Here is a 10599-nt window from a genome sequence, read left to right on the forward strand (position 1 = left end):
GCAAGGTTGTGTAAAAGTTCAGAAAACTTTTAGGTAAAATAACTGTACTTGACTTTGGAGAGGATCAAGAGTGCTCCATTGCCTGGGTGGAGTGTTTTCAAGAGCATGCCCTACAAATCTCATAGCTGGTTTTCTAGCTTTATAAATGAAACCTAGGAGTCTCATATAATCACAGGACCCCAGGAGCTGAGAGCACTTCAAAGGAAGAATGGTGGAAAAAAGTCTGTGACACCCCCCCCAAAACACACTAAACCAATTAAACCTGGTTTCTTTCATATACATTTCTCAAAGTGAATTGACATCTCATGGTGTCTAAACGGGTGTCAGCTTTCCCAGAAGCTTTTCACACAGATCAGGCATTTTAAAGGTCTTATGTAAATTTTCTGATGTAGAAAATGCACATTTACATTACAGCTCTCCCTGCTCAGTAACAGATTCCCACCCTATCCACTCATCTACTTTCATGAATTTTTTGGGATGTGATTATTCTTTCAGGATCACAACTTCCTTGACACAGTTGGTTAACATCAGCCAAAATACTCAAAAATCAGGATCAAGAGGCCGCACATACCTAGCATGGCTGGATATAGTTTGTTTTCATAGCAAATCAGGCAAGAAAAATACCCCAATGCTCATCTACTACAGCAAGGAACAGAGCCGCAAGAGTTACATACACAGCACAGCCAAATGCCCCGCGCTGCAACAAGGGGCCGCAGCTGCGGGGATTACAGACGTCAGTAACATCTATATTTCCACTCTGCAGCACAAAGCAAGAGGGAACAGTGGTATGTCTGATTGCTGCAGGGGCCTTCAAAATAAGTCCGTTTAACCCTCTTTGTTTTGATGAGGAACAGGATTTGGGTTTGAGCGCTTAGTTCCTACTTACTAAGCATTAGAATCTGAGCATACAGCTGGTTTTTAAGCAGACTTCTTGATGGAACACGACTCATTTCAAATGCTGAGTTTGAAATGGTGAGTTTGTAAAAAGGACTAAATTGTTTTAAGTTGCCTCCTCCATTTCAATGCAGCCCTCTCGCTTTGAGCCTGTGCTTTGTATCTTGCAGCCTTGAGTAATGTACTCTTCTACGAGAAGGTTTAGTGCTGTAATTTCAGTATTCTTGCTGTGCTAAAAATATTGATTGCTCCATCAAGCAGAGTGCTGCAGGAGTATTTTGTGTGCAGAAGTTTCACATTATTCTTCCTTCGGTTTTTCAAAATGAAATCTACAGTTTTCTTCCTCACCTCCTTAGAATCTCAAGTTATAAGCAGTTACTGGTAGGCCTGCATTTAATTTCTGGTTTGAGTGCTGTATCATGATTGCAGAGTTACCAGGTAGCCTCAAATAAAGCAAGTCCACATACAAGAATTAAGTTAGTGGGGAGCCTTGCAAGAGTTTAAAAGAAAAACAATTTAGGATCCAATCATTGCCACACTAATGGATCTTACAATGGATGGAGAACCCTGTTCATTCATTTGTTTATTAAATTGAGGACTACCAACCAGTTCTGTAATGAATTACTTAATCTTTGACCTATTGTCCACAGCCATGTTCCAGAACACAGAATTTATAGCAAGCTGAGCTCCCTAAGGCTAAGTGGAAAAGAATGCTTTTTCTTGTTTTAAGCCATTCTCCATCCTCAACAAATCTGTCAAACTAAGTATTTTTGCCTCTCTGCTTATACACCTACATATCTAAAGATGGTATTTTGTCACAGATGAGTTACTGCTGTAGTTCACTCTAGCTTCTACTTGTAGTAAATGCATGCAAATGCATCGATCTGTGGTTCCTGTGAAGTTTTGGTTCAGTGATAATCTCAATTTGTGTTCCAGTAATAAGGACCTGAGCTCTCTAGGACCCTAATGCAATTTCTTATTTCCTCCTACAAACGGCCATACCCCAAAACACAAGCAAAGAGCTTCAAGATGCTCAATGCCTGTTTTCATTAAATGGCAAATAACATGAACAAGAGAATAATACCAGTAAGATGAAGAGCTAAAGCCATTTCCCCTCAAAGCTGAGCGGAGAACCCTGCAGCAAAAGCACACCACATCAGAGAAGCTAAGCAATGGTGCTGGATGGTGTGCAATGAAAATCTGGGCCAAATTTAGCCCTGGCAAGATTTAGCTCAGAAAATGGGACTGGGCAGCCTAACCGTACAACGGCTTCAAGCGTGTCAGGACTGTGAGAGGTTGAACAATAACTTGTATTTGTTTAAAAGTTGATGGATAGCACCTCAGTTATGCAAAGCTGAAGTCCTGTGAAAAGCCCCAGGAGAAAAGAGAAAGAAAAAAGACAAAAAATAAATACTGTTGCAACACATGCGGCCATACCTACCTGTGTTACCTCTTCCCACGCGAGCTCTTAAGCTCTCAGGACCAAATTCAGCTTTGTGAGAAACAGCCAGCCTCTCTAATGCCATTTGTTCATACATACATATAAAAAAAAAAAAAGGTGATACAAGCTACAAAATGTTTGTCATGTATTTGTTTTGACACTGCCGAGTATTTTATATTCATTTTCCATACTAGCTCATCATGCGTAACTTACTCCATTTAATGGAGTAGATTTGAGGTTTAAGTAAATGGTTTTTTTTCAGAGCTTTCATTATCTACTTAATGCAGAAGAGCTCAAACCACAGGGTTTTTTGTATATAACTCCGTTGAAATAGCTTTTCTGATCATCACAATCTTCTGCGGAATTCATACAAAATACTGAAAAAATGTTTTATTCGTCACGAAAGCAAGACTTCAAAAAAAGGAAATTTAAGATCGTGTTTGTGCAATATAAACACTAAATAGCTTCACAATGTACTGCCAGGCAACCAAGCTTCTGATTTCATAATGCTCTCAAGTCCTCTTTACTGATGATGACTACGTCTTTCCATCCTGAGCAAACTCCACTGGCACTCCAAGAGCTGTAACCCCCCCTTGAAAAAAGAAATCCAGAAAGATGAATGACAGGAGTGAATGGTGACATTTTACTGCTCCACCTAGGAGTTGACAGAAAGCAGTCAACAAGCTGCTCACCTGCTGAGCAATACTGAAATCAGTAAGACCACATGAGGAGTAAAGTACTCATTGCCAAGATTAATTGGGCAGAATCTTGCCACTGCTAACTCCCACAATTGCTAATCTGCTATCGTATAAACATGTAGAGATTGAACAATTTAATGTGCTTCCTAGGAGCTTCATCTAATCAGATAACGTCAGCGTCTTCACTGTATATATCTCCTGATGACATCTTCTCTCTTAACTATAACATATTGTTTTATCAAAGACTTCAGGGCATACTTGCTTCTTAAAAAAAAAAATTAAAAAATAATCAGATCACTGCACTAGAGCATCATTCAATCAAACGCTCTCCAAAACACTTTGAGATGGGAAGCACGGCTCCGAGAAAAAACACTGCACTTCTGTAGGTAAGAGCAACAAGATCAACACTCAAACATCCTTGAAATGTCTAAGGTGACAAAACCCCTGTTTGTTCCCTCCGTGTATTCACTTCCTAATGCTGGATAGCCCTTACTTGCCTAAGTAGCTCCGTCTGTGGGGAAAAGCACTATTCCCGATGAGAACTGAAGGTATATTTTGAAAGCACAGCATAAACCCCAAGATGTTTCATGCTGTTTACTATTTGAACTAACTTCAAGCGTTTTCATACAGTCAAGCAATTATTTAACCAATAATCAACATTTAACAGTGAATATTAAAATTAGATCTCTTGAAGGAGACATAATGTTCTTGCTTCTAGCATTAACTTGCTTGTGCATTCAGCACTTTTTTCCCCTGTTGTCATGTGATGGGCTATTTTTAATATTTGCCTGAATATATTTTGTATCTTCCTTTGATCCAGAAAGCAGTTTTGTGAGGCTTGTCTGCAGATTGCACTTCCCTTGCCATGGCATCCAGAGCGAAGCTTTTCCATTTCAGTGTGATTCGGCATCGGCTGGTAATGGCAGGAGCACACAGCCCTGCGTGCGTGCCTGCAGCTCTCGCAACAGCCATGCTGAGCAGGCTGCACAGGGGACTGCCACGTGCCTACAGCACATGGTCATGCAGGCAACAGCCACCCAGAGCCTCACGTGAGAGTCAATGTGAAGAGCAGCTCTCTGTACCAGCCTGCCTGATGGTTTAGCTGGTCATTCCCATGTTGTCACGTGGGAGACCAAAGGTCAGGAAATTCCCAGCTCCTCTTGGCGCTGGAGGTAGAGTCCTTCGACTCTAAGAAGGGGGGCTCACAGTGTGGCTCATGCAACACCTAGCAACTACTTGTAAACAATGATGAAAGCATACGAGAGGATTCCACATAGAACCTGGCTGCTGGGAATGCTGCCCTTCGAACTACAAAGGCTGTGCTGGAGGAGGAGAGGGAGGAGGAGGAGGTCACGTTAAGAAACACAAGGGAAGGAAGACTGCAATAAAGGGAGTGTTGTGCACACACCCTTTTGTGGGCTGCCCCCTTCACCAAGTCATCCCCAGCACGCAGCTGAGAGGTTGGATGGAGTAAGACCAAACCTCTCCCACTTGGCTGTAGTGCCCATTACAAACAAGAGTTAAAAGAAAATGCTGAAAACCACCCAATCACGCCTAGTGTCAATCACTACAGTTTGGCATCTATGTAAGAAGTAAAAGGTAACGGATACTGCACTGTAGATAAAGTATCTTGGCTGAATAAATAAAACATGGCATGTAATAAAGTCTTTTGTGTTCTTGGGGGAAGGTGCAAGCACACTTTAAATGGAAACAGTTTTCAGCTTTGATTAAGGTACTCCTGAATATATGCAACTTCTTTTGCTTTTAAACTGAAAGACTTACAGATATTGCACATAGGTGTGTTTCTGCAGCCGACTACAAGGCTTTATTTCATTTTTATCTTCCCTTAAATAACCTTCAACAAATCCTTTGCAAGTAGTCTAAGGCACCCAGCCATCCAGGCAACACAGACTCAAAACCACTGTCATAGGGACACAAAGAATGAGCGAGTTTCTCCAAAGCCCATGTCAGCCCCATCCTCCTTAAGGAGCAGGGCAGCAACACCACACAGGTTATCACTGTGCTGGCAGCATCTCTGTGCTGCAGCCCTACATCCAAGGCTTTGGGGGCAAACAGAACATTCATATCTAAACCACAAAATCCCCAAACCATTCTAATTAGGGTCTTCCACCAAATGCAAGACAATGCTTCTGAACTCCAACTCACTCCGCTTAAACCTTTACAGTAACTGCCCCATTCACCCAAATAAGGGCTACACAGGGAAGTGAGCCAGGTAAAAGCAACCACCAACTAGTTACCTGTGAAATATGAATCTCCCTTTACATACAAACAGCTAAAATGACTACAAAATTCCTTAAAGGGCTCTGCAGTTAAATGAGAGATTTACATTCCAGCAAATAAAAACCGGTGAAAGACAAGACAAGGTGTGCAACAGATGAAGAACCACGAAAATGCATTTGCAGTAACAGGTTCAAAAGCCAGCTTTTATAAAACCTGGTTTTGAGGGAGACTAGATTTCAACTGACGAACCAGCATCCAACACAGAAGTTTTGAACGTGTCTACACATCACGTGGTGGTCTGCAATGCTAAAATATATCGAAATACTATTTATTAACAAAGTCGGAACTGTAAAAAAAAGAAATACATGAGATTGGAATCTTGCAACACCCATTATGCCGTCCCTCCTCTTCAAAAGAGGCAAAAAGCCAGATTTGCTATATATACATCCCCTGAAATTCATGGAAAAGCAGATGCTTGCTTTAGTTTTTGCTATAGTCCAGAAAACAGATGATAAACTGGTGAACCTAACCGTTTTTCCATTGACTAGTCAATCCAAGCCAGAAATACAGAATTAAGTTAAACTTACAACAAACCTTTTTGTTGATAGGTTTTGTGATTTGGGTTTTTTTTACCTTTAAGAAAAAAAAAGCAGCAGTGAGGATTATTGTATTGTCAGGTTTACAGCCAGGGTCAGCTCAGCCTTGCTGAGCCTGATGACACTTCTTGGTGAAAACCGATGCATATTTCCCAGAGATGGCATAAAACACATGTCTGGGCAATGCCATTAGCTTCTAAAGACAGATAAGGCTTGTATTTCAACACACACACACACACACACACACACTTAAATCTTCTAATGCCAATCTGCTATAGACCATCTATGTCCGAGATATACCACGTACATACAAGAGTCACATTTGGTGTTCCATGTGCGTGCGTGCATCCTCCCCCGTACACAGTACATGCAGGTACAGGAGTTTTGACCCACTGCACGTGATACACTGACTCCAAGTGCTGCAGAGCCAGCTAAAGTAAGCACATAAGCAGCACAGGATTTGACCCTTTCTTCAGCCAGAGCCCACACACTCAAACAGGCTTCCATTGTAAGACAAAATTCAGAGGATACAACGATGAAATGATTATAGGAGAATTACTATCACCTAAAAAAAAAAAATAAATCTCAGTTTTCCTACAAATAGGAAGATCGCATGGAATTAATTTTTATTGAAGTCTTATACTTTATACTATTTGTTCTTGGGTTTTATTACAGTAATACAAATCACAACAGGTATACCTGCACGGTAGCTCACACCAGTTAAAAATAAGAACATATCTTCATGTGACAGTTTAAAAAGAAAGTATTTTTAAAGTCTTAAGATACATTAACCAAAGGGCTCCATTATAATTATTTTAACATCTACCTCCAGACTATCTTCATATTGCAAAGCAGCACATCGGCACTTTCACAGCCACCTTAAATACTCATTTTGACTTTTGTCTTTGACTTTTAAAATACATACTCTCTTGTATTAAAACTTGCTCAACTCTAAGATTCTCTTCAAAACAGATTGTCAAAGAAAGATTTTTATACAACAGCACAATGACTTCAACAACCTGATGAAAAACCAGACTAATGTTAATTTCCCCTGCGGTAGGTACTACAGCTTAGCACTTACTACAGGGGAAATAGTTTAAGAAATGGAATGAGCTCCCTTTTAAAAACACATTTAACACAAAAAGTATATTATTCTTCAGGCAAGATGGCATGGGGAAAACAGACCTGAAAATTACGAGGTTTTATCTTGCCCTAAGAGACAGGACTTCTTTGACAAGAATGAAGAAGTGCAGAGTTTCATGAGTCAAGCTGTAACCTTGAGCTGGAAACAGCTCAGGAAAAACTCCCCAAAAAATCAATTGAGTTGAAAAGTCAGAGAGACAGCTGATTACAAACAAATTCTGACAGGTGATCATTAAAAGCCCAGCTTATAACCCGACTCCTCTGGAATAAAAAAAGAATGAGGCCAGATTATCTGCCAGATAACTCGTGTGTGCACATGCACCAGAAAACAGTGTAGCATATACGCACTAAAGTGGCTCAGGAAAAACAAGGAGGTTTTTTGTATCCTGCTCTTGCCAACTCCAAATACATTTTAACTTTGGAAACCCGTGTAAGTTATTAGTCAACTATGGAATGCCTCGAAACAAAACAAAGTTAAATCCACATGAAGTAAAAGCAAGTAAATGAAATCCACGACTAAACACACACTTCTGACTCGGGGCCAAGGAGTCTGTTGCCAGGTTTGGGGTGTTTTGGGGGGGGTGTTTTATTTCTTTTGAATGAGAAAGGAATGTTACAGGCTTGTAAGACTTTTCTATTTCATCCTGCTCCACAACTTTTGTCCTTCTATTTATTTATTTTGCCTCCTTATCAGATGATTCTGACAATGACTGCGCACGCTGAGCATGGCAAATGATCAAGCAGAAGGGAGAGGAGTGGTTTCCTGCTGCCAAGAGCACACTTTGCTCTCGCAAACCTTGTGTGAGCAGAAGAGCACAATAATAAGTCACCCTTGGTCTTTAAAAGAAAAAAAAAAAAGGCAAAGCTCCATGTTTTCCAAACTTCAATGTTGACACTACTCCACTGACCATGATCTCAGCCTTGCTGGTGTCAAGCCAGAGCAGTTATTCTGGATTCATACTAGTGGAAGCAACGTCTTTAAAGTTTTAACTTCAAAATAATCGCCCACTCCTATGTTCTCACATCGAATATTGGCCAAAGGAATATTCTCCTTCTTGGTCCTTCTCCCTGTTCATTTAACATCATGGCACCTCTGCATTACTGTTCCATTTGTGGTCTTTTCACACGCTAATAGCTAGCCTACCAATGAAGAAAAGATAGGCAAGTTTCCTTGGAATTCCCACAGCTTCCTCACATAGCTTAAACAAAAATCCCTATGGAGCAATTTAGCAATAACTACAGCTATTATTTCGGAGTGCAAGTGACTTGAACCATATTGGCTCTAAGCTGCCTGTCAACCATACAGGGAGAAGTAATGATTTACACAGGGGAGGAGGACTCATGCCAAAATCCACTGGAAGTTCTTAGCGTTGATTTACCTGGTCTGACCGGGCTCTGCATGCAGTTCTGCGACACCATGCCTGGATGGACTGAAGTAGAAGCCCTGCTGCTGAGGTCCATGACTGAAGGTGATGCTGAGGTAGCTTGCTGGAGACCTGACTGGTGCGGGCTATGCTCGTGCTGGTTTGGGCTGGGTGGAATGCCATTTTCCGAGAGGAATTCTTCCAGGTCCATGTATTCCAACTGGAAAGTGTCTCCATCATACGGCAGTGTCTTGTCCCATAATGTTGGACCCAAGAAAGCTGACTGAGGGACTGTGGTACTGGTGCTGTCATCATCTAACTTCTTCTCCTTGTCTTTTTCTTTACCAAATGCTTAAACAAAACATACAATAAGGATGTAAGAGCTCAGAAATTAAAATATTAGGTACTATTATTTCCATTATTTCTACTACACTCGGTTGTAAGAAACAAATACTTCCTTCATGAAAATAACCCCTTTGATTCACTCTATGTGGTAGAGAATCAAAGGCTCATGCCAGCTGAGCACCTCTGCTGGATCCAACATCAAGATTTTTCCTCTATTTTTAGTTAACAGTTGCACTGCATACATGTTTGACTGTCAGCTTCAATCGCTCAGACTTAAAAGTGATTATTTAAGCAAAACAAACTGGAAACTATGGCTGTATTGTGTTGAAAAGGCAGTCTTAACCTAAAATCCCAGCAATTTATTATCCTGTCATACTTCTGAATTAAGGTCCTAGTCTTGCTATTCCTTACATGAGGAAAGCAGTCCTCAAATCCCATACTTCTTGACACTACTTAGCACAGCAGTGAAGTCTGACAGAACACGTATTTTGATGTGCAGAAAAGTTAACAAAAAATTCAAAAGTAGAAGTGAGGAAAAAAAAATGATGCTTCCTGCTCATTCCTACAACGTCCAGAGGTTTCAGTACGCACTTCTGAAGCGAAACACTCACTTTTGCTGCAAGACTTGCAAGATTCCGAACCAACAAAGCATCCTGTCACTACCTTCAGAACGTTTTCTTTTTAAGCACATGCGACAAACCCCGGTAAAATCCTGAGAACCGCTCTGCAGTGGAACTGGGAAAGCCGGGAATACAAAATGCCTTGGCTCTGGGAGACCTCTCACAGGTTTCTAGTTTTAACACGCGTTTGATTCATCAGAAACACTGATAAACCCGCGCACCGCCTTAGTTCTCCCAGACAGTTAACTTCCCACCGTCCGGACACCTTCCCGTCGCACGGAAGGTTTCTGACCGGCGGATACGACCGGGCAGCTGCGGGAGAACCCGGCTCCGGCTGGGGGGTCCCCGTCGCCCCATTTTGCCCAGCACCGAGGCAAATCGCGCCCTTTCGTTTGCTTTTCCAGGCGGCCGGAGCCGTCCCTTCGGCAGCAATGGGAAACCCGGGCGCGGTGCGCTCGGCCGGGCAGGGTGCGCTCGGCCGGGCAGGCTGCGCTCAGCGCCCCGACCGAAATCACCCGGCACTCCCTCGCCTTGGGGAGCGGGGTCGGAGGGAAGGGAAAAGGGAAAGCGAGGTAGCGGGATGGGGCCGCCATTTCGGGGGCCGGGCTGTGAGGGGGCCCGCTGACACCGCCGGCCCCAGCGTGAGCGAGGGACTGATTCCCGAGGAAGCCTCACCGTCTTCGTGAGCGAGCGGCAGCTTGAGCGGGTTTTCCAGCAGCGACTTCAGCACGCCGTAAGTGGGAGGTAGGAAGGTGGGGTTCAGCGGGAGCGGCCGCGACATGGTGAGCGCTCCGCCGGGGCAGCTGCGCGGTCAACGGTTCCTTCCCCTTGCCTCTCGCCACCCCGCTAACGCAGCGCGGTGCAACGGGCGCCCGAGCCGAGCCGAGCCGAGCCGAGCCGAGCCGAGGAGCGGGAAGGGCCCCTCGGCCGCGCACCTCCGCCACCACCACTCCCGCCGCCCGCTCTGCCCCGCGCGCACCGGCCGCGCGCCCATGTGCAGGCGCTACCGGCGCTGACGTCAGGCGCGGCGCGGCACCGCCATTGGCGCTGGGGGGAGCGGCGGGCGGCCACGCCCCCCCCCTCCGAGCCACGCCCCGCTCTCCCCGCGGCACGCGCGGCGGCCGCTCCCCCGCGGCGGGGGCAATGGAGGGGAGCGGTGCGCGGGGGGGGTCGGGGGAGAGAGGCCTTGTGTGTCCCGCCCTCGCCCCGCCCCGCCCCGCGGGGACCCGTGTCCCCGGTAACCGGGAGCAGTGCCCA

At 44.2% G+C, this 10599-nt stretch overlaps 1 protein-coding gene across 1 annotated transcript in view; it reads right to left on the minus strand.

The window, feature by feature from the left end:
• HLF (HLF transcription factor, PAR bZIP family member) overlaps positions 1-10343 on the minus strand; it is a 35279-nt gene extending 24936 nt beyond the window's left edge. The window contains exons 1-2 of the mRNA XM_061455394.1: positions 10018-10343; positions 8393-8728 (exon numbers count right to left, since the gene is read on the minus strand). Of these exons, the coding sequence (XP_061311378.1) occupies positions 8393-8728; positions 10018-10123 (442 nt within the window). The 5' untranslated portion in view covers positions 10124-10343. The remainder of the gene's footprint in view (positions 1-8392; positions 8729-10017) is intronic.
• Between the last annotated feature and the right edge of the window lie 256 nt (positions 10344-10599).

This window comes from Pezoporus flaviventris, unplaced genomic scaffold (assembly GCF_033815535.1).
Source record: "Pezoporus flaviventris isolate CSIRO_AGI_PZ_B2104156 unplaced genomic scaffold, CSIRO_AGI_Pfla_v1 ptg000020l, whole genome shotgun sequence".
In the NCBI taxonomy this organism is placed as follows: Eukaryota; Metazoa; Chordata; class Aves; order Psittaciformes; family Psittacidae; genus Pezoporus; species Pezoporus flaviventris.